This window comes from Apostichopus japonicus, chromosome 16, assembly GCF_037975245.1.
Source record: "Apostichopus japonicus isolate 1M-3 chromosome 16, ASM3797524v1, whole genome shotgun sequence".
NCBI classification, from domain to species: domain Eukaryota; kingdom Metazoa; phylum Echinodermata; class Holothuroidea; order Aspidochirotida; family Stichopodidae; genus Apostichopus; species Apostichopus japonicus.
Genome location: NC_092576.1, coordinates 16,090,709 through 16,115,142, shown reverse-complemented (window position 1 = coordinate 16,115,142; position 24,434 = coordinate 16,090,709). Strand labels below are relative to the sequence as shown.

The window sequence follows — 24,434 nt, the reverse complement described above, 5'->3', positions numbered from 1 at the left end:
AGATAGATGTTAATCTCATCAAAATATTGTTCTTTTGACTTTTGTAATTTCATCACTCCGTCGGGACATTTTACAGCCACCAAACGATAGGGTTTTCTTAACCATTAGATATTTGTTCAATTATTCAACACTCAGCAACCATTCTTACCTGAAAACCTGTTGTAACGCCAACTTTCTCTTTGATTGTAGGAGCCTTCTACGATTGATTTGAAGTTGATTAAGGAACTAAAAGGAACTTAAAGTTTTATGTGTACACGGTCAAATTCCAAACCACCAGGGTGCACTCTATAAAATGGTAGCGCGTGTGCCATAAGCTCTCAATGATAGTTACAGAAATGGTACAATACGTATTCCACCGGATGAGTCACTATGGCTTAGTGGTACAGACTTAGACATATCAAATGAATGGCCGATTTCGATTCCTGCCTTCGCCTGATGAGTCCGTGAGGTACGAAACCGGTCGTAAAATTGAATTTTTCTGGTGCGTTTATCTTTAATAATTTATTACATTTCTGTAATGTCCAAACAAAGTGAGAAAGTACTCACAGTTGACAAAGAATGAATACCGATTATTTTAAAGTATGTATTGAATTTTCGGTCCCCCTGGAACCTTCTTCAGTAATGAGGCTTGAGTTCAAGCGAAAAGTACACACAAGTGAAATGAACAAAGACGTTTATGGAGTGACAATAATACAGAATATCTGAGAGCAATAAGCAATAAAAAGGTAAGCAATACAATAAACTATGGTGAGTTCTCGTGCGCAGAGAAAGATGGATGGGCTTTTATGCTCTTTATTTATTTTAGTTATTTATTCGGAATGATATTGACTGAGAGAGGAAGAGTTATAAAGTAAAAGAAAAAGGGTGTGATCGCTCCTACCACCATCCCTGCATCTCTATAATGGTCGAAGGTGGAGGTGCTATCTACCTTGCGTGCTGTTGGACTTTTGGCTTGAGAAAATGGATATTCTCTTGTTCAATTTCGTCAAATGTCGAGCTTTAGAATAAAAACATAGATCTAAGAAGGAATGCTTTTGTTCTTATATTAAGATAACAAATGATGTAATCGGAAGCAAATAATTTGTGATAGAGAAAAACATTTCACTTGAGATTTACTCCTTAATAAATGGAGCATCTCTTGTTTAAAAAAAAAGAATCAATACTGAAATCCTAGGGTAAGACTATTGTTCATTAGATCTGTAAAGAATCTCGCATTATCTGATCACTTAAAACGAATTGAAAGGAGACGCATTGCTTTTCGCTTTCATTGCAACGAGATTTTTTTATCCCATCTATCAAAGAAAAAAATTAATTAGATAATGTTTCAGTGTTGTTCGCTAGCTCAGAGGGTTGAGCAGATGACTAAGAAACGGGTGGTGGTGGGGGGGGGGGCTCCCCTCTACATATGATTTATGAAAGAACGTGAAACAATTTAATGTTTTAATATATTTTTATATTGTTATTTTTGTTGTACAGAAGCTGAAACTAGAAAACAATAGCAAGGTACTACATAATGTCGTTTTGTCGAAAAACTTTAAAAATACTGGAATTTCGCAAGGGCGTTTGGCGGTTACTTTGAAATACCCCGGCCCCATACCCTCCGATGAAACCCTCTCCTGCCGCCTGTAAAGCCAAGGCTCCATCTTAGGCTGCTTTTCTTGCAAAGTACTTCATATCAAGCTTTTCTTGGCATGCAAACACAAATGAGATGCTGTAAATTTGCATATTAATTCGTTTTGGGATATCATCTTCTATGTGTAACTCATGGATACAACCAATCCCCTTCCTGGGATATTTCCACGTACCCCTATTGCGATAGAATTTGGCCCCTGTGCTGAATAACCCTTTAGAACAGTGTACCTCCCTCACCCCGCACCTGCCCCTACCCCTCACGCACCGTCTCCAACAATCTCGTACTATTGGAGTATTATGAGCATGACAACGTTAATCAAGTCGACTGAACCTAACGTTGTTAAAGATGCTGAAATTTACTGTGCTAGAGGGTATTTTGGATTCGGAAGCTGCTCATATGCTCTCAAGAACTTCATTTGATATTAATAACTCTCCAATGTTGTTTCTACAATACTGTTTAATAATAAAAGAATAGACATCCAAGTACTGCCTGGACATAACAAACAAACTACTTTAACTGATTCACTATCATCTCCAAATCTCTTTACCGCAAGACGACTATAGCCATATGATCAAGAAGATGATACATCAATTGTGTATCAGGCGTTCCTTGAAAAAAAAAACAGATACTACACAATATCTTAGACAAAAGGGCCGAAAAACGATCTCTACTTCAGCAGGGTATTATAATTTACAGTCAAATTCTCTTGACTATTCCAACGACTGTACATCTAGCTTCTGATAACACGATAACACGATAAAACGATGTCACCGGCTTCTGGTTGCTCATTCTATGAGTTCAATGCAAGTCAATGGGCTTAAATTCTGATGAACGAAGAACAGCTTCTTCTATTTCAGGAATGCCTATATTATATAGTACCCGTTTAACCCAACACGTAAAGTAATGCCCTTTCACGCTCTTTGATGAAGCAAGCTAATGGTAACGGAATGGTTTTATATATTCATTACTGTACCACCTTTACTGAAACTTATTCTTATAACAGTTTGCCTTAACTGTGAGGATATACCTCGAGGAAAACAGTTTTCATGACCAAAAGAAGGCATGTTCCTGCGCACATACCCTTGATTAAAGCCAGCACATTTCTTATGGATATTTGGTAGCAGGGTGATGTCGATAATTGACTGCAAACCCGAGAATCAACACAAATTGGCTGTTTGACAATGATCATGTGTATCTGTTCTTTTCAAAAACACAGTACAGTGTAAGTTATTGTCTCTCGACATTTGAGCAGGATTGTATGAAATATTTCTTCCCTTTCGAATGGACTCATGATACGTGTATTGACGTAACACTGTAATGATAAAATAGTTACAGTACTAGTCTTGATGTGGACCGGGGGTAAATGTGGATTAAGTTGTTTAGTTTTCATGTTTTCATGCTGTCTTTTCTTAAAGAGCATCAAAACAATTTAGTCGGAGGCGAAAATGTAATGATAAAATGATAAAAATGATAATAATGTAATGATAAAACCGGAATGATAAAATGGTTACAGTATTAGTCTTGATGTGGACCATTGGTCAATGTGGATCTAGTTGTTTAGTTTTCATGTTTTCATGCTGCCTTTTCTAAAAGAGCATCAAAACAATTTAGTCGGAGGCTAAAATGGGTAAAGTGGGGACAGTGATTGGGGTAAAATCACAGACGGCTCTATTTAATAACATTTTTTTTTAAATTTCTCAGACCAGGAGCAGTTTAATTATATTATGCTGGATTTCTAACCAAAAGGCCCCTTTTAAGTAACAAACGGTAAGGTTTTACGCACCAAAAACAGGAGCACCTTTGAGGTTTTTCACAAACCTGGGGACAGGTGTCCCCCCTTCTCCCCCTCCTTCGCCCTTCCCAATCCTCTTCCCCCAGAGCCGTATATGTCTTTATACGGCTCTGCTTCCCTCCAATTTGATTCTGAATTTAGCAATATTGACTAATATGGCTGAAAATCTTCTTGTATATTAATTATGTTGTTGTTCACCATAAGTAGTTCAAAACTCTCAGAGAATATCATATGTTATAATTGACATCCTGTAAACTAGTACTTATAACGTTTAATGTGTAACAAGAGAAAGCAGTAAACTATATACAGTTTCAGTATTAAGTTCTAGTTTTAAGTTTTCACCAGCTTACGTTTCAATTTGTATGAATAAACTGCAACTTGATTTGAATTGGTCAAAATTTGGTGTTATACGACAGTAGGTCTCTGTAGGAGAGATAATGTCCCTAGACATACCATATTAGTAACAGATCAATTTACCATAACAGCACCGGGAACGTTGAAGTTGACGAATCCTTCAAGATTTCAAATGAATAGCAAAACAAAATCTAATTGTCGATAACTTATCCGAATTTAATCGTTATCCCGATGTGCTTCAAACTTGCCTGATGTTTTGAGGCCGGGAGGGGAGAGGTAGGTGGGGGAGGGGCCTACAGACTAGGACCCGATAACTATCAGAGATGCAATATAGTATATTTTCTTCCTCATTATAAACGGAACTTTACGAAAAAAAGAAGACATGCACCCCCCCCCAAAAAAAAATAAGATAGTACGCAGTCCTATGATAGATATATCACGTGAACAGTTTTAGATCAGATATCGTCTGGTAATTACATGTTAGGTTCATACAGGTGAGCATCCGGGTCATTTGCTCGATTGACATGTTCAAATGTACCATCCTAAAAGTCTTCATTAACAGTGCTTTTCTATACAAATATGCACAACACAACAGCAACACAACAATTGGTTAAAATGTAAATATTGAAATAAGCATTACGTAATATTTGAGCAGAGATATCTATTTTAACCTACTTATAAAGTAAGTGATTTGAGTCAAATTTTATAGCATTTTTTTCTGTTTCCTCCGATGAAATTACACTTTCGATGAGGATGAATATGTCTATGATTTCATTGTAAGCAATTAGCTTCGAAATAATATCTGGAAACATCCATAAACAAGGCTTTCTGAAGCGTTCTTCGTATTTGAAAATACAAGGGGATCTCCTCGCTTATGCCTACACTGCAGCAAGCTTCGTAAAAGGACTCTCCGCGCTAGGGGTATCCTAACTAACTAGTCCATCAAGCTTGTAGCGTGAACACTAAGGAATCACGCGACTCGAGATTTTCTTTTGCTTGCGCCATAGTCACCACTGCAGATACACAGAGCGATGATTGATGGTAGATGCATCTAAATAGTATAAATAGCTACTTGAGTTGTAATAATTATCGTTTTCCACACGCATCCGTAATAATTGTTCGTGCAATGTTAATAATCACTCATTCACATTTGTGGACACGTCCAGGGTCATTTTAAAAACTTCCTGAAGGAAATCAATATGTTAAAGAATTTGGAAAACATATTATCGAATATGGTTTAGCTTATTACATTAATACATGCCCACCCAAATTAGTTACTCTAGCATGATATCAATCAATATGCAAGAGTACAACTATAGCTAGGTTCTAACGTAGGCCTTAGCTCATAACGATATTTGCATTCATCATTCGCAGTTCTTTTAATGGAACGGTTTGTTGTGACGTAAACCCGATGTCTGCGCATCACATGGCTGATACTCCTTATTCTATGATACTTCATTACCATATACCACTCCGCTGAGGTAAGTTATCACCAGCGACCTAGGTAGGATTTCCACTTTCAGAGACACGAGCAGAATAAAAACACACTATATAACATTGTTGTAGTGCCTCGTAACTACAAACAGAGGGCTGTGGGAACATTACACTAACAAATACGTTTTAAACACTGAATGAAGTGTTGTTTGTCGGCTTCAGGAATATAATAACCCCAAATATTATATAGAATAGATACAGTAATAAAAGAGGAACTTCCTACTCGTAGGATACGCTTGGTTTTACTCAAAAACAAAATAAAACAAAGAGTCAGCAATACAAACGGATAGAGTATGATTTAATAGTTGCGGAAGTTCCTGTTACCTCGTCATCACGTGAATCGTTTCATGGTTCCTCCAATATTTGTTGTAGATTGCTTGGTAATGACACTACCAATAGTAAGGCAATAATGTTGACCTGTGTATGTATATGTGCATCCATGGATGGAGCTGTTCAGGCTATGTATGTCTGGGTACGGGTTGAGGGCAGGTGTAACCTAAAAATACAATATTAAACTTCATACTTAAACAACATTGAAAGTCAATCTTATGAAGTACAAGAATAGTCTGATACTTTTGTGGGGCACAACAACGGTCACATGCTTAACTATTTGTAAATAATTAGCATGAATTGAGCATTTTGGAAATTTGTATTTTAAAGCTGAGTATTTGAAAACAATATTGACAAACTAGTACACAAGTTATTCCTTACCAATTAAGACTTTGATATTTTAAAACTAAAATTCGTTTTTTACTTCCAAAATGTCTACGTTATAAATATCCTTCATTCTTTCTTGAATTTATATGTTGTATTTCAAATTTTGATATTATTAATATATCGCCACATTGTGATATTATGGTTATATCGACAAATTGTGATATTATGGATATAACATTTGTTACCATATAATATGAAAAGTTAAATGAGCGAAATATTATAGTGCATTCCATATAATTCCATTCATAAATGTACTTTCTCACCCTAGCTGTCTTTATTTCTCAACTGCACCACTTATAATTGATATGTATAAATGTTTTAATCCTTGATCATGGTGAAGGTTGACATCTTATTGTGTTTGGCTGCTAGCTTTAAAGCAAGGGAATTTCTTAATAGAACTTTCTGTCAATCTCTGGTAATACCAATTATAACCTGGTGGGAATATATTATCATATACCAATATTGCTTCATCCTATGCTCATCTAGTTATGTAAAATTCAAGCCCCATATAACATATTCTAAGGATACATTTGAAGCATAGAGGAGTGATTAAATCACCCCCATGTTCTCTTGTATCAAATGCTTGAAAAAGTGGTGCCTCACCAATCTGTTTCTTAAATGGGTTGGATAAAATGGGTCATGTCGGGATGAGAAAAGTGCAATATGGTTCAGCATGGATATGATATAGCATTGACGTCTGGTATCAGGGGAAAAGTCATCACCAAGAAGAGTGGGAGCACATTTGGCGTCATGGAAGGATGATATGTTGATTTTGATGGCTTAATCCAGTGCAGAACATTACACTAAAATACGTATAGCTAGACTGGTGGGTATCGGTAGAGTCTTGTTAACTTAATCGGGCCTTCAATCCTCATTATCTAGCATAGCCTGTACTCGACAGTGCAGTAATTGCAGTTCAGTCGGGATACACAATGGCCAAAGTTTCATGCAATTGGAAAGATACTAAAATGATGATCAAATAAAACTTACCCTTCACCTGCCCATTTTTAGAATGCCAGGACGTAGGCACGCCACAGCTAACCGCACCATTCGTCAACCCCAACAACTTTAGCCTACAAATTGCCAGTAATCTGAACATACAACCTCAACTGCAACATTTTAAGAGGGCGCTTTTCTATCCTGTTATACACCAATTTTCGTGTATTTTGTGTTTCGGATATCACTGAACACACTGTTTGAATACATAACTCAATTAAAGGACACCTAGATGTCCCCAATTAAAAAAAAATGCCACCCCGAACGTCTAGGTGTGTGTTCAAACACAGGTCTCTGATTGATGTGTCGGTTCAAGCACATGCACACAAATCATTTGTGTATAACGAATTTAATGGGTTTTTTTTGTACTGTTTGAATGGGTACAGCTTTGTTATTATTACCGTCTCGTTTCAATCTGCTTTACGTTTCACTGTCCCCCGTTTCACAGTCCCCCGTGTGATTAAACTATCTGATATGAATTGTTTCCAGATTATTTCACTTTCTGTCAAAGGCGATATAATTGTAAATAAACAAACTTTTATAACAGGAAAATCAGTTTAATACCTTGGTTTATAAATGACATAATTTTTTTTTACTTAACTAACCATGCTGTAAATTTCGAAGCGGTTATGGATTGATCAACTATAAACGAGGTCGAGGTCGAATTTAATTTATAGTCTTCTATTTTTCTCATTTGGAACCCATTAAAGGGATTTTCTTATATTATCATACCTGGTCCTACCGAGGGGATACAATTACACACTGCTTTTCAGGGACCTTAAATTTCCTCGAAGCGGTCGAGTTTGATATCCCAGATTGCGGGAAAAAATGCTTGCAAGGTTTATTTACAGGAAATGATAATAATGGATGCAAATGAGTCTCACATGGAGGATATTAATGTTCATGTGCTTAATGTATTTTCGTCGTTATATAGTCATCAATTGAATGTTTAGTACGTGTTACCGGAAGCCGGTTAAAACACTAAACCTTCACTGTACATTCTGGATTGCTCACATAGCGTAAACATCTTGTCGTACAGGTTTTAGTAATATGAAAGCAAACACTTGAACGGCATTAATCTCTCTCTATTGTTATAGACTTGTTTCCAATAAGGAAGACGTGGTTCCTCAATGAGAATCGATAAAGTCCATTAGTGTGTTACGTGTTGGACATAACGGGGGCTAATTGGTATTCCATTAATGGCAGTTTTCTTCATCTTTTCATTGTTCATCAGAATGTAGTCCATTGACTTGTAAAACAAATAGAATAAAGAACAAGGAATGAGATAACATTCTTCCGAGATCAAACTAGTTTTATCCTGAGACATGTACAACGAACATATAGACCGAAGAGTTGAAGACATCCCCAAAGATCATGTGCAGTATATGTTTCCTTTTAAGGGGATGATTATACACAGTCACAGTATCGATGCAAGGGGGCTGGGGTTGAGAACGGATCAGACGTTCGGTAGTTTGGTTTTCGTGCCCAGATTCTTTCCTGACTTTTCTTATAAAAATACCCACGGTAATCAATCATGGGAGAATGTTCGACAGGTAGATTTTGCTGTAACTTGATAACTTACTTAAATAATTAAATAATGAATAAGAGAAACAAATTTCTTAAGATGTTATAACAAAAAGAAAACAGACATCTTTTAATGCAATAATGTTTCTCTAGTATTTTCAAGATATGTATCGTTAAATATACTTAATTTCTGGAATATTCGTTTTAGCTAACTTGATGGTGACGTCGGCTTCTCACTGCAGTGCTTATAGTTAATATACGGTTGTTTTTGAGGTCAACCAGAACATGTTTGTTAATCTTCATATAAGCAACAGAGCACTCTTGGATGGCAATCGACATCATTTGTCCTTAATAAATTTGTAATAAATTATAAACATGTCATTTGAGACCATAATAATCTTAACATCTCCATTGAGTTTTGTAATGCAACCGAGGATCTAGTGTGATGGGCTGTGTAATAAACTAAAAGGTCCAGTCACTTTAAAGAGTGAACCTCAACTATTTAAAGGGCCATTCCAAAAAAACAAACATAAAATAAGTAAATGTGCTATACAAACATAGCTAGACCGAGAGCAGTGTTTAGTAACGGTCCACGGCATATCAAAGCTAATTTTGTTGCTGAAGTTATCAAAACATAATACGGGGTAATTTTTTGTGAATCTCAAACAAAGTTCTTAAAAATTACCCAGTTTCCGAAACTAAATATCCTCTATGAGAGTTTGCTACAACACTGCGGCTTAGAATGGGACCACATTGACAAGTGTATACTTTGGTGTTCTCACAAAGTTAAATATATATTGAATTCTATGTATATTACAATTTTATTTTATAGTCTTGCTGGCTTGTATGTTTCTAATATTGCAACGATTATAATGCATGGTTTAGCGTAGGTTGTGTAAATCTTTACCAACACATTTATGTCAATTTATGTCAAACAATGAGTTTAATAAAGTTCCTGCAAGTATAAAATAACCGATTCGGGAAGTAAAATGTGCTTGTTCAAAACAAAATTGAACGTGTGAAACGATGATCATCACTAAATAATTAATTAGTTTGATGTTGGAAAATTGCATGACAAAACTGAAACGTCATTATTATTTCCCCGAATGTTCTAGAAATACAGATAACAGTGATTCATTCCTGAACGTCGAGAACATTGCAAGGCTACACTCAAGCTTCGTTCATACATGTTAGAGTTTTGGATGAACACTTATGATCTTCGAGAGGGCTGACAACATGGATATGCTTCGTCCTCCGTCGGTAGGTTAGCATTCTTCTAACCAACATACCAGCGGAAGTGATATATATATTTGTCAGGTTAAGATTCTTGCTTGTTAAAGGCATAACTGAATGTTACCATTATAGGCTCAGTCATAGGCGTAAGAGGCGGAGGGTGGGGGTGCAGCTCCCTCCCTCAACCAATTTTTTTTCTCAAATAATTCGGGCAATATGCTGAGTATTTTTAGGGCACCTACTGAAAGAAAAGTAAATTGCAATGTGTTTTTCAATGGTTAAACATATATATTATTGCCATCATTATTATTGTAATGACTTCCACAACAGTTTTAACCAATGCAGAAGGGTAATAACACGGCATATGATTGTATGTAATTGACATGCGATGTAATAACCGATGCATGCCTATATGATATGCACATTAACATGTTGCACGCGCGCGGGCGCAAGAAAAAAACATTGGGTATATATCGGGCAAGTCGTTACAGCCCCCACCCCCACCCAAAATCAAATTGGGCTCCTATGCCTATGGGCTCAGTAGGTTCAGTCATCCGATACTCATGGCTCGTACAGTAACTAATATCCGTCTCCTTTAACACATGTTTACTGCATATTACATGTACATATTATCCCATAGACTTTATATCTGTGCGTCTTTGGTTTCAGCCGAGGACGTAATCACATGATCACATGATCAAGAATACGGAAGTCTATAAGAATGAAAACGTATTAACAGAGCAACATTCATTGACTGATCCTTTTTCACATTTTCATTGTTTGTAAAATAATTATGTAATTTGGTTCGATTTCTTAGTAATTGTGTTTTAATATTTGACTCTTTGATTATTCCCTTGACAGGGCCATGGGCTGATGCAATTAACATAACCATCTCACCAAATCCACCTACTCAGGGTGGTACCAACACAATTTCTGTTGATTGCGTTTTTAGTAAGTATATGATTGTTCAAATATGCAAAAAAAGCGACTAGTAGTCACATCATTTCTGTAATAATTGGTTTGTCTGTGAGGATAAGGATTGTATTAACTACATAGTGTTGACTTTTGTTTACATATTGAGCATAATAAAAAAGTAAATTAGTCTAATTGTTAGTGTAAATTTAATAGTTCTTTTTCTAAAGTTAATATTCGACTGTAACAATAAAAATGGTTCTGTTCGTTTAGACATAGATTACAGTAAACTGGCGATATTAGTATATATGCAGTACACCTTTGTTTTCATGTGGTAAATGAGTGCTCATCCTCATATGGCACATTTCTAGGGACAAACATGCTTGTTCTCCTAGAGTTAATACCAACCTGGTGATTTTTTTCTTTGCAGAGGCGGACACACTCGCTTTAACGTACACAGCGAATATGACATTGGAGGGGAGTGGTGTAGTATTTAGGAAAGAGGCAACGATTTGTGGTTTGGGAACAACAAACAAGCTTTGTCCCGCTAGGAAGGGAGGTAAGAATGAAAACAAAAGGTTAGAAAGTTTATCTACTATTGTCCAAGTTTGTCACTGTAATATGCTGTTGGATGTAATGTATATGTTGTTGTATATGTATGGTGTTGATGTGGGTACATGTAATATGCTGGTGTATGGAATATATATGCTGGTATATATGCGGGTACATGTAATATGCTGGTATATGGAACTTGCATTACTTATAAACATGGGTAACAATACACAACATGTGAGAACTTAAGAACTAAAGTAAGCTGGTATTTTATTGACTGCATTGTGCAAGAGCAAGTGAACAGCCTATTAGCCGATTAAGAAATTGACCAAATATAAAGGCAAAGAACTTGTGCATGTATGACTCGAGATAACCCATTCATCAGTAGAACAAAACCACAGACTTGGCTTTACCTTTAACACAGGCTTAAAAACATCCCGCTGTTTTTCTTCTTTTTTTTGTAATACTGTATGTATGCTTTATAATTCGTTTCTCTAAAGGTTTGTATTTCCATGCAATTGCGACTGGGGCGGTGTTGGTGTAAGACGACCTGTACAGGTTCCCTAAAAATGTTGAATACTGTCTCTAAATGATCTGTTTTACCATAACTCATTTGCAAAAGTGGGAGTATTGATGGGAACGTGGGGATGCAGTGCGAGAATACTAATAAATTGTAGATTTGATTAAAGCTTATATTCTTACTAAATAGTAAATATATTCCTGGTCGTTTGTGGAAGATTCCAAGTAGTCTCAGAATATCATACGTTAACACGCGTATCTCCGAGGAGTGAGTACCTCTGTAAGGTCACGATTGACTCTCCGAGGTGATCTTGTGTAGCCCATCTGGAGACTTTCCTGGAAACGACGACTGAAAATGAATGTTATACATACCTACTTTGCTCGTTGCATATCTAAATATGTTTTGTCACTTATACCACTTATCTACCCATACTAAATCACTGTATTGCTTTGTACTAAAATGTAACCTCTTCGTTTTGTCTTCAGAAATACGCCACCTCGAAAAGCTATACAGCATTAGTATGCTTGCAAAGGTAACAAACGCTACGTTGCAACACGTACTCCTTAAATTATGCATCCGATCTTATAAAAAAAATAAAATCGTTTTGTTGGCACGTTAATATTGGACCGTTGCTGTATCTTACTTGTACATAATTTGGCTACAGTCGTGTATAGAATATTTTACTTCTCGACATTTTGGCCAAGTATGATAGTTGGTTGATTCATTTCCTATGAGGGATGCACCGATACAATGTTACCAACTTTTCTGTCACATGAAAAGTGAATGTAATCTGGGGAACATCCACGCATACTTCTACAAAGGCTTAACCACTGTAATATAAGTAATCCATGGAGATTATCCACCCCTACTCACCGCCAACCCCGGCCCCTCCACCCAAAGCGCACCCGAACCCACCAAGACTGACAGACAATATTACTCATGCAGTTGTTTAGCGGTGTAAGACGTTCATTGCTTAGCCTGCTTTTTTTTGGTAGCTGGTAGTATAAACCAGTATTCGTGTTGTAACCAATTTGAGATACACCTGAGTGGGATAGTTCTTAGTTTAAAGAGAAGACATTGTGTTGATAACCAAACTACATGAATATTGCATAATTGTCTTTGTGGTTTTCTTTGTTTGCGTACAGGGTGTATATTCTGCCATAGCTGAGATTTTCGATCAAGACGGAAAAGAACTTCTTACGTTTGTCCTGAACAACTGTACCCTGAACTGATTATACGTAATATGTTATATGTAGATATCACCTGACTGAGAGTATCTGGTCGTCTTTACGTCATTTGTTATATTTTGATATTACCTGACTGAGAGTGTTGGGTCGTCTTTTCGTCATCTGTTGTATTTTGATATTACCTGACTGGAAGAGTCGGGTCGTTTTTGCGTTATCTGTTATATGTAGATATCACCTGACTGAGAGTGTTGGGTCGTCTTTTCGTTTCATCGGCTATATGTTGATGTAACCTGACTGAGAGTGTCGGGTCGTCTTTTCGTCATATGTTATATGTAGATATCACCTGACTGAGATTGTTGGGTCGTCTTTTCGTCATCTGTTATATGTATATATCACCTGACTGAGAGTGTCGTCACAGTGAAATTATCAACTGATTCTTGATTTCATTACTTAGCGTCAGTCTACTAAGAAACGTTAATGTCAATTTGTGATACCTTTACCTGTCTTATATCTCATTACATTGTAATTAACTACTGGTCTTATGTAGACGATGTAATAACCTGACCAAAGAGTCATCATCAGGTTTATTGAATCACCAACAATTAAACGTTTTTGCCACCAGACTCACTTTATTGTCGACTGTCCCATATTTGTGCCACCTGACTCAGTGTAGTATCAACTATCCTATGTTTGTGCCACCTGACAAACTTTAGTATGAACTGTTACATGTTGTGCCACCTGACTAACTGTAGTGTCAACTGCCACTTTGTGCCACCTGACTAACTGTAGTATCAACTGTCCAATGTTTAAGCAACCTGACTAACTGTAGTGTCAACTGCCATTTTGTGCCACCTGGCTAACTGTAGTATCAACTGTGCAATGTTTGTGCCACCTTACAAACTGCAGTATCAACTATTTAATGTTTGAGCAACCTGAATAACTGTAGTGTCAACTGCCATTTTGTGTCACCTGACTAACTGTAGTATCAACTGTGCAATGTTTGTGACACCTTACAAACTGTAGTAACAACTGTCCAATGTTTGAGCAACCTGACTAACTGTTGTGTCAACTGCCATTTTGTGCCACCTGACTAACTGTATTATCAACTGTGCAATGTTTGTGCCACCTTAAAAACTGTAGTATCAACTGTCCAATGTTTGAGCAACCTGACTAACTGTGTTATCAACTGTCCCATGTTGTACCACCTGACTAATTGTAGTATCAACAGTCCAGTGTTTGTGCCACCTTAAAAACTGTAGCATCAACTGTTGAATAATGTCTGAATATTTGTTTTGTCCAAAATTGTAAACATTTATATCATTATACTGTACTCACTCTCATCTGCGCGAAAACTATTTTTTCTATTTTAATTGAGATGAAGTAATAAATCACATCTTGAAATCGATGAAATATACTTATACTAAGTTACTCCTTTCTATTGGATTTCTCATTGCTGTTGTCTCAAGTAATTGATATATCCAAATAATCACAAATTGTCGATATATCCACATAATTTTAGTTTAAAAAAGTCAAAGTCTAATCGGAAAGGAATCATTTGAGTACTAGTTTGTCAATATTGTTTTCAAATACTCAGCTTTAAAAAACAAAATTTCTGCTATGCTCCATATATGCTAATTATTCAAATGTATTTTATAATGTGACCGCTGTTGTGCTCCACGAAAGTATCAGACTATTCTTGTACTTCATAAGATTAAATTTCAATGTCGTTTAAGTATGAAGTTAAATATTGCATTACTAGGTTATACCTGCCCTCACCCAAACTCCCACCCTCCCCCAACCCGAATCCCGTGTACTCAGACATACATAGCTCCAATGGCACCATCCATGGATGCACATAAACATACACAGTTCAATATTATCGCCTTAGTATTGGTTGTGTCATTACCAAGAAATCTACCACAAATATTCGAGGAACCGTGAAACGATTCACGTGATGACGAGTTAACAGGATCTTCCGCAAAACTGTATATGTTTTTATTGCTGACTCTTTGTTTTATTTTATTTTTGGGTAACAGCAGGCGTATCCTATACAAGTTTATTACTATAGCTATTCTACATGTTATTGGGCTTATAATATTTACTAAAGCCGAAAAACAACTTTTCATTCAGTGTTTAAAAAGTACTTTTAGTGTAAAGTTCCCACAGCCCTATGTTCGTAGTTGCGAGGCACTATAACAATGTTATACAGTGTGATTTTCTTCTGCTCGTGTCTCTGAAGTGGAAATCCTACCTACGTCGCTGGTGCTAGCTTTGCTCAGTGGAGTGGTATATGGTAATGAAGTATCTTAGAATAAGGAGTATCAGCCATGTGATGCGCAGATATGGGGTAATTCACAACAAACCGTTCCATGAAAAGAATTGTGGATAATTAATGCAAATATTGTTATGAGCTAAGGCCTACGTAGGGATATTGCTATAGTTGTACTGTTGCATATTGACTGATATCCTACTAGAATAACAAGATGGATGGATATAAATAAATGTATTAAGCTAAAACATAATCGATAATACGTTCTTCACATTCTTCTACATATTGATTTCCCTCAGGAAGTTAGTAAAAATGACCTTGGACGTGTCCGCGTATGAGAAAGAGTGGTTTTTAACATGCACGAACAATTATTACGCATGCGCGTGGAAAACGATAATTATTTACAACTCAAGTACATATTTCTATTATTTACATGCACCCTCCTTCAATCACCGCTCTGTTTATCTGCAGCGGTGACAATAAGGCAAGCAAAAGAAATCTCGAGTCACGTCATCCCAGAGCGTTCACACTACAAACTTGATTGACTAGTTAGTTAGGATACTCCCCAAGCTTGGAGAGCACTATTATGAGACTTGCTACAGTGTATGCGAGGAGATCCCCATGTATTCTCAAATATGAAGAACGCTTCAGAAAGCCTCGTTTATGGATGTAACCAGATAATACTTTGGGGGTGTGGGTTGATCTGTTTCAATCAAATATTTCCAGATATAAATATGTAAGATCATCCCTTCTCAATGCTTCTTTTTATACCGGTTACTTAAGCTTTTAGACATATCCTTGTGCTGATGCGCACCTTACATTGTATAAACTGCACTATTATAATGTGTAAGTGTTATTATTGTAGAATAATTAAAAGTTATCCCATTGTAAATCAGTAAAATACAATGGTATATTCTATGTTGAATTTGTTTATACGTTAATATATATATATATATATATATATATATATATATATATATATATATATATATATATATATATATATATATATATATAATCGCTCCCCCTTCCTCCACTCTCCCCACCTACCATCTCCCTCTCCCCCACCACCCTCCAACTCGTGTAGCATGACCGATTGCATTAAGCATAAACAGTCTGAAATAATTAACACGTAGGCAATCCATGGAGTTGTAATAGCGCGTCCTAAATTTTAGTCACATGACTGCTATGTTGTCATCACTGCGTCATACACGTATCGAGGGTGAGTAACCGTTTTAGGTGGATTTGGCAAAACACCATTTTAAAACTTTGCACTTCATGCATGGTCATTGATATTTGACCTCTGGCAGATGATGACATAATTCAATGAGGCTCTGCACTCAATTCCTAGACATGCACACATATGAGTCGAGAGCCAGGTCGAGTCCCAGAGACAATTTCACCATTACAACCCATTTTATGCCCTCCTCATTTTTCGTAAAGTACCGTATATTATGAGGAAGAAAATATACTATTTATTGTATTCCCTATATTTCTCGTGCCTTAGGCTGTAGGCCCCCTTCCCATCTACCTCTACCCTTCCGTCGGACCTCAAAACACCCACCAAGTTTGAAGCACATCGGGATTACGGTTTAATTAAGATAAGTTATCAACAACATTTTATTTTGCTATTAATTGGAAATCTTGAAAGGGTTTGTCAACTTCATCGTTCCCGGTGCTGTTATTGTAAATTGATATAATTGAGTATGTTATAGGAACATTACCTCTCCTATAGAGACCAACTGTCGTATAACACCAGAATTTGACCAATTCAACACAAGTTGCAGTTTATTCAAACAAATTGAAACGTAAGCTGGTGAAGACTTAAAACTAAAACTTAATACTAAAACTATATATAAGTTACTGCTTGCTCTTGCTACATATTAACGTTATAAGTACTAGTCTTACTGGATTGCAATTGTAACATCGGGCTTTCTCTGAGAGTTTTGAACTACTTATGGTGGAAAACAACATAATATACAAGAATTTTTTTGTCAAATTAGTCACTATTGCTAAATTCAGGTTCTATCTAAACGGAGGGAAGCAGAGCCATATAAAGACATATATACCTGAGAGACACCTGCCCCCAGGTTTGTGAAAAAACCTCAAAGGTGCTCCTGTTAAAAACGGGAGCGTAAAACCTTACCGTTTGTTACTTAAAATGAGCTCTTTTGGTTAGAAATTCAGCATTATATAATTAAAACTACTCCTTATCTGAGAAATTTAAAACAAAATGTTATTAAATAGAGCCGTCTGGGATTTGACCCCAATCACCGTCCCCACTATACCCTCCGACGAAATTGTTTTGATGCTCTTTATGAAAAGGCAGCATGAAAACATGAAAACTAAACAACTTGATCCAACTTGACCCCCGGTCCACATCAAGACTAGTACTGTAACCATGTTATCATTACGGTGTTACGTTAATAGACGTATCACGATTCCCATCGACAGGGAAGAGATTTTTCATATAATCCTGGTCAAATGTGGAGGCACAATAACCTACTCACTGGACTGTGTTTCTGTAAAGAACAGATACAAATGACCTTAGTCAAATGGCAAAGTTGTGTTGATTCTCGGTTTGCAGTCACCCAATTATCGACATCACCCTGCTACCAAATATCCAAAAGAAATGTTCTTGTTTAAATCAAAGGTTTATGCGCAGGAACATGCCTCGTTTTGTTCATGAAGATTTTTTTTCGTCGAGATATACCCTCACTATTAAGGCAAACTGTTATAAGAATCAGTCTCAGTAATTCAATTATAGGACCGGTTTCGTACCTCACGGACTCATCAGGCGAAGGCAGGAATCGAAATCGGACGTTCATTTGACATGTCTAAGTCCGTACCACTAAGCCACAGTGACACATCCGGTGGAATACGTAGTGTAGCTTTCTATCACTGTCAATGAGAGCGTATGGCACACGTTCTACCATTTTAAAAGAGTGCACCCTGACGGTTTAGAATCTGACAGTGTACACAGAATTAACAAGTCAGGATTATCCCCATTCATTTATTTCGCGTTGTGTTTAACTTTATTAGTTCCTTAAACAACTTCAAATCAATCGTGGAAGGCTCCTGCGATCAAAGAGAGGGTTAGAGTTACAATAGGTTTTCAGGTAGGAAAACTGTTGAATGTTCAATAAATGAATGAATTTCCAATGGTTAAGAAAACCCCAATCGTTTTGGTGGCTATAAAATGTTCCCACGGAGTGATGACATGACAATAGTCATAAGATCAATCTTTTGATGAGATTAGCATCTACCTGGATTGATTGATCTCCTGTTATTTCTTTTACTTCCTTACTAGGCTTTACCAATATACGGCAAACGTGGTTTCAACCAAACTAATCTTACTCTACACATACTTTTGTAGAAAGTAAATTTGTCATGTATATAATTTACTGCAATTACACACACCACGAACATTTTGCTACATGCGAGACTGCGGGTGCTTTCATGGAGGATTGTCTTAGCGATCACTACTAGTACCGACGGTCTACACCTAATACGGACTTTCAACACTATTTCCCATGGTTTCTGTTTCAGACTTTACGTTGTTAGACCTGAAGGCTCGTCGTTTTCCTTTCACATGAAGTCCGATTATCATTACAGTATGTGTAACCAATCATGATTCACTGGACTAACAAATAACGCGTTATGAAACAGCAAATGAGCTGTGCTGTATAGTCACGAACTTATAACTTCAAATCGAAACTTAATGGGAGGAGAGAAATGTTCGTGCAGAAATATTTATACCCTGTCCGATCACGCGATGGGATCATTCCGGAGGATTTGGCCGATAGGTAGAGGGGAAACATTCTGCTATGAATTAAAAGAATTAGGTGGTTGAAACAGATATTTAAGATGGGAATTCCTGTTGAGTTCCTTCAATGTTTACTTAAACTTGATTTAACAGCCATACCACTTACTGAAAAAAAGAACAGACTAGATGAGGGTGGGGGGGGGTGGTGGTGGGGGCAACTGCTAGCGATAGTGCCAAGAAGTAAATGAGGAGAACTGAGGTTTGTTAGGACAGTAGTGAAAGTTGGTAATAGTATAGCTCAGAAGGAGGTTTTAATATGGGGGATTTTAGTTTAGTGTTTATTTTAGAGTTTGCTATTAAGGTATTTTTTAGAAAAGTAAATAGATTGGTAGAGTTTGCAGATTTTAAAGCAAGCGAGCGACGGTGAATTAAAACTTGCCAACATGTGGCTGCGTTGTTGTCGCAGTGAGGTTTGAAGGAAAGTTTATGGATAAACTTGACCCGACGAAATTTGCTTTATCAGTGTTATGATGGGTAAAATTAAATTGGGATACAGCAGTACAAATTGTTTTTTAGGCGTGCAATTGGGTAACTGCGTGCTACTACTTAAACGTAACAGGTTTGATTTGCCAACTGTTGCACCAATTCTTCAAGTGGATAATGACTTTATGGATATGTTTTACTGTAAGTTTAGGGGTGTAGCCAGTGTTTTAGATGGGTGATGTCGTCTGCATATAGGCTGAAATTGAGTTATAAGGGGAATGTGAAGGTCATTGACAAGTATTGAATAGAGTAGAAAGCTTCGAGCTGCACCTTGTATGGTTCCGACATGAAGGTGGATGGGATTACAGGTATAATTTTGATAAAAGATCCTAAGTTTACGGTTACTAGAGAAAGAGAAAAGAAACCGAGTTATGTTTGCGATAAATTCAAGTTTAACAGTTTATAACGAATTCCATTGAGCCAAGCCTTATTAAATGTTTTTATTCCGCAACTTCGAACAGGGCAGAAGTGAAGAGTTTTTAGCTAAACCAATTTGGATTTGTGCAGACAAGCGATTAAAGTGGTTCTGTGTCTACGGACGGTGATGGTTCAAGTATGTTGTTTATTTCAAGATAATTATATACACGATAATCAATTATTATTTCAAAGATCTTATCAAGTGATGGGAGACGATTGATTTGGCCGTTTGTAAGATCTTTATTTGGTTTGGATATAAAAATGACTTTCAACGGGTGGGAAACGAACAGAGAACGAAGCGAAGAGGTTTGTGAAACAGGGGAATTATATTATTGCCGATATAGTTCTTTTGAATATTTTTGACCAACAGGTAGGGTATCCTGTCACAGCAAGAAGAGGGTTTTCCAGTCCTGTGGGATTATGGGGCTATTTTGGGGCAGTCAAATTTGAGAATATTAGAAGGGGTTGGGATGAATTTGCGGTTTGAGATGATTCTGCGATCGATCTCATGTTTATACTTATTGTCAAAGTAGAATTATTGAAATGGATTTCTAGAAGTTGAATCTTGGTCTTTTGATATTAATATGGACCTTGTCGAATTTTGTTTTGTTCCGAAAGTTTGGGCTAGCATAATGATTGGTGATTCGCTTGATTTTATTCCAGTAGGTCCTGGGGTTTCATCATTTGTGATATGGTTACATTTATTTTCAACTTGTGTATTTCTTGTAGCGGCGATAAGCCTATTAATTTCATTTTAGTCTAATTGATGTGTGTTTTAGTATGTGAGTCATGACTAAGCATATAAAAATCTGCTGAGCGTTCTTCTTGCTTGATAAGATTAAAAATTCATTTGGTTAATTTCCACAGCTTAAGTTTAAGAATCTTAAATGAAGAGTGTTTGTGGCAGGTTTGAACAAATTGTTTGGTAAATTTAATCGGTTTACCTGTCAAAGTAATCTAAGGGTTTCTCCTTGGGAGGGGTTATGTTTCCAAGAGTGATGTCCACCCCCACCCGTTTGCATTCGATAGATCAAAATAGCCTGGTTTAGGGTTATATTTAAGTTGGCTTCGAAGATAATACGGTAGTGATTACAAATAATATCGTCCTTAATATTATGAATACAGTGGATTATGGAGACATGTGATCAGAGCAAACAATGACATCAAGAAGTTTTTCGGAAAATATGATAGTCTAAGGTATTTACATGGGTGTTATTATCTCGTTTTGTCTCATTCAGAGAAATGATATCAGGGGTGTGCTGATTGAGATTTTGGACTACCACTTGAAACTGACATTTCTTGGAACTGCGTGCATTTGCATATTGTAGATCAGTACATAATAAGTGGAATAATCGGCTCTCTTTAACCACAAGAGGTGACTTGCGATAACATAAACAAAACATTTTAACAGGTGTTACTTTTATTGATTCAGTACGGTAGGTCTTGATAGCCTGCAGTTACCCAAAGAAAAAAGAGGGAGTGGGAGGGGTATTTATACGGTGAGACAGACGTAATGAGTTATTGACACATGAGTCGGTAGAGACAACAACAGTGCATCATGTCTTCTTTGATTTGGCAGGCTTTCAGTTTGGTTATTCTGCTTTCCATATGATATGTCCCTTTAGTAAACTAATGGAGCAATATATTTAATAGTTGTAAAACTATCAATTAACCTTATTAGATCGCATTCTTTTAGTTAGTGCTATAACACTATAATACTATAATCTAGTTAGTGCTATAATACTACCGAACAAATATTAATGATATTTACAAAGGAATATCTTCAAGCAATGCATACAATATTTCATGTTCAATAAAATGGAAATATAATAGTATTGGTAGAAAATCATATATGAGATACTTTTCACTTCTCAATGTACGTTATGATTGATCTCAAAGAATGTGACCAAATATAACAGTTGTTCATAAAATAATAATCTACGTTGAAAGGCTGTAAAGTAAACAAGGTTATTCCTAATAAAACTTTCATTCTTAAGTAATCATAACTCATTTTCTAACATGTTTCACGTATTTATAATTGAAATGTATAGTACATATAACAGGTCTTGGTCAAATATTCTACTTGATTCAGTGTGCGGTGTAACTTCTTTGTTATCAAATACAAAGTACATCAGAAAGCTACATTGTTGGTTCGTTCAATTATACTTACATTATAAAAGGAAATGTTTCAGAAAGTTGAGTTCTTTTAAAACAGATTATCTACAGTTGCCTTGGAGCTATCACACTTACTAGCAGATGCATATGGTATACCTTAATTGTTTGTACCATGGTTATTAATTGCTCTAACTACAAATCATTATCATGTTGATCACAAATATGACTACGAGAAAGAAAATTATCAGCAATATCTTAGAAAAAAACCAACAATCGTTGTGTTGTACCACGTTTACATCTGATTGATCAGCTACAGGTTGTTGCTCTTCTTGATTACGTTTGTTGCAACAGCAGGAACATACGTCTTTAATGCCCATATTTATTGCAGAAATGACCGTTTCCAAAGCCACTACAATAGTTAAAGTCACAATGCATTTACCTGAAAAAGCCATAGAAAAATACATACACAATATTGAAGGTTACCTAAAACATTTGCTGTATGCACATCTGTTTATATATCATATATTCTCGTTTACTCACTGAATTAACCATTTTCTTACCTAGTAGGAATTTTTTTGACACATCAAAATGTATATCTCGAAAAAAAAAAGCAGCTGACAAGCCACAATATATCTCAAAAAACAGAGAAAAATCAGAGATTACCGTCAAAAATATATCTTGACAAACCAACAAGGGAAATCCTTTCAATGGCAACAAAGGGCTATCTTAAAAGTAATGTATCCTAGAAAACCACGATGGTTTCGATATTTTGACATTTGGTTCTCGAGTAATGACCAAATGCTATTTTACCTATGTTGTCTGAAGTTTGATCATATGACAGACACGCAACAATCAAGTCACTTGGTTGTACGGTTTCAGAAGACTTCGTTATTTTTTTTCCACAACACATTAACAAGCATAACATATTTTACCCTAACCTCAGAACGGGTAAGCACACACACTATGTTACCACTTTTTTTTCCACCCAATAATGCGCATTAATTTAAGTTTCAGGTCAGTGCTACCAACGATGAAAGGTGGGAAGAATTGCATATACTTATTTTATCAGTTGACGAACGAGTACAATGTCTCAACCCCAATATGCACACTTGATTAAAGAGTGGTCATTTTATTGAAGCCATAAATTATATTAAATTGTATGTTCAAATCCAGCGTAGTATGACAGATGCTAGTCCATAGAAATAATTGCTTGATCCCAAAGTCGCTTCAAACATTGGGATTTTACGTCTAACTCGAGCAATGTTAATAGTTGTTTGGAATGCGTAAATACATTTTGTAGATGTATATTTCTGATATAAATACCCTAATATGTAATATAAAGGAGGAACCGTAAACGGTGAATTGGGAGAGCGGGGAGGGGGGGGGGGGGACTCTACTTACCCACTCTAGAGAAAGCAGTATCAGGAAGTACTTGGTATAGTGTCCAAAGTTGAATGATTAAAGCCAGAAGGCACATCATACCAAACGTTGGCCCGGTGTTGTCTCCCCTTGGAAAGCAAATAGTAATCACACTCAAAAATGATACAAATACGTTTGGTGTCACTAAGGTGTACATGCCAAAGTTTGTGTCAAGTCTTACCAAAGTGGCGATGTAACGAACATATGATTGGTTTTTAAGGTATTGGTCACATATGTAGAGCGAGTCGTTACCTCCAAGACCAGTAAACTTTAAACGCCAAGTAAGATGCTCAATTTCACATGGATCCATCTTGCCCAAAATTTGTAGTTTTTGCTGCATAAATAAAGTGTGAAAGACAAAAATGAGTTCAATGCTTCAAAGAAAACTTGTTTAATTCCAGAGAAACATTTAAAGAAAATGTATAAAAATGTATAAAAATGTATAGGTATATGAATAGGAATAGGCATGGCAGTATGAATAGGAACAGGATATAGACATAGCAGTAGGAATAGGAACAGGAACAGGAATAGGAATAGGAAAAGGAATAGGAATAGGAATTGGAATAGGAATAGGATAAGGAATTGGAATAGGAATAGGAATATGTATAGGAATAGGAATAAAAACAGTAATAGGAATATAAATAAGAATAGGAATAGCAGTAGGAATAGAAACAGGAACAGTAATAGGAAAAAATAGGAATAGGAATAGCAGTAGGAATAGGAATAGGAACAGGAATAGGAAAAGAAATAGGAAAATAAATAGGAATAGGAATAGAAATAGGAATAGGAATAGGAATAGAAATAGGAATAGGAATAGGAATAGGAATAGGAATAGGAATAGGAATAGGAATAGGAGTAGGAATAGGAATAGGAATAGGAATAGGAATAGGAATAGGAAAAGGAATAGGAATAGGAATAGGAATAAAAATAGTAATAGGAATATGAATAGGAATAGCAATAGCAATAGGAATAGAAACAGGAACAGTAATAG

The 24,434-nt window shown here is 36.2% G+C and overlaps 2 protein-coding genes and 1 long non-coding RNA gene across 7 annotated transcripts in view; 2 read left to right on the top strand and 1 right to left on the bottom strand.

Moving 5' to 3' along the window:
* Nucleotides 1-24,434, top strand: part of LOC139982960 (uncharacterized) — a 499,934-nt gene that overhangs the window by 181,930 nt on the left and 293,570 nt on the right. The gene's annotated exons all lie outside the window — the stretch shown is intronic.
* LOC139982113 (uncharacterized) lies at nt 11,115-13,711 on the top strand. Its single transcript, XR_011797990.1, has 3 exons — nt 11,115-11,214; nt 12,213-12,259; nt 12,873-13,711. It is a non-coding gene; the product is annotated as an uncharacterized lncRNA (long non-coding RNA).
* The window catches only part of LOC139982966 (neuronal acetylcholine receptor subunit alpha-9-like), a 38,905-nt gene continuing 35,017 nt past the window's right edge, over nt 20,547-24,434 (bottom strand). For 2 of the 5 annotated variants that reach the window (XM_071996224.1, XM_071996225.1), the window contains 2 exons: nt 23,426-23,777; nt 20,547-22,463 (listed from right to left, as the gene is read on the bottom strand). In XM_071996224.1, coding sequence (XP_071852325.1) covers nt 22,213-22,463; nt 23,426-23,777 — 603 coding nt within the window. In that variant the 3' untranslated portion in view covers nt 20,547-22,212. The remainder of the gene's footprint in view (nt 22,464-23,425; nt 23,778-24,434) is intronic. The other 3 variants (XM_071996223.1, XM_071996222.1, XM_071996226.1) reach the window with 2 other exon arrangements.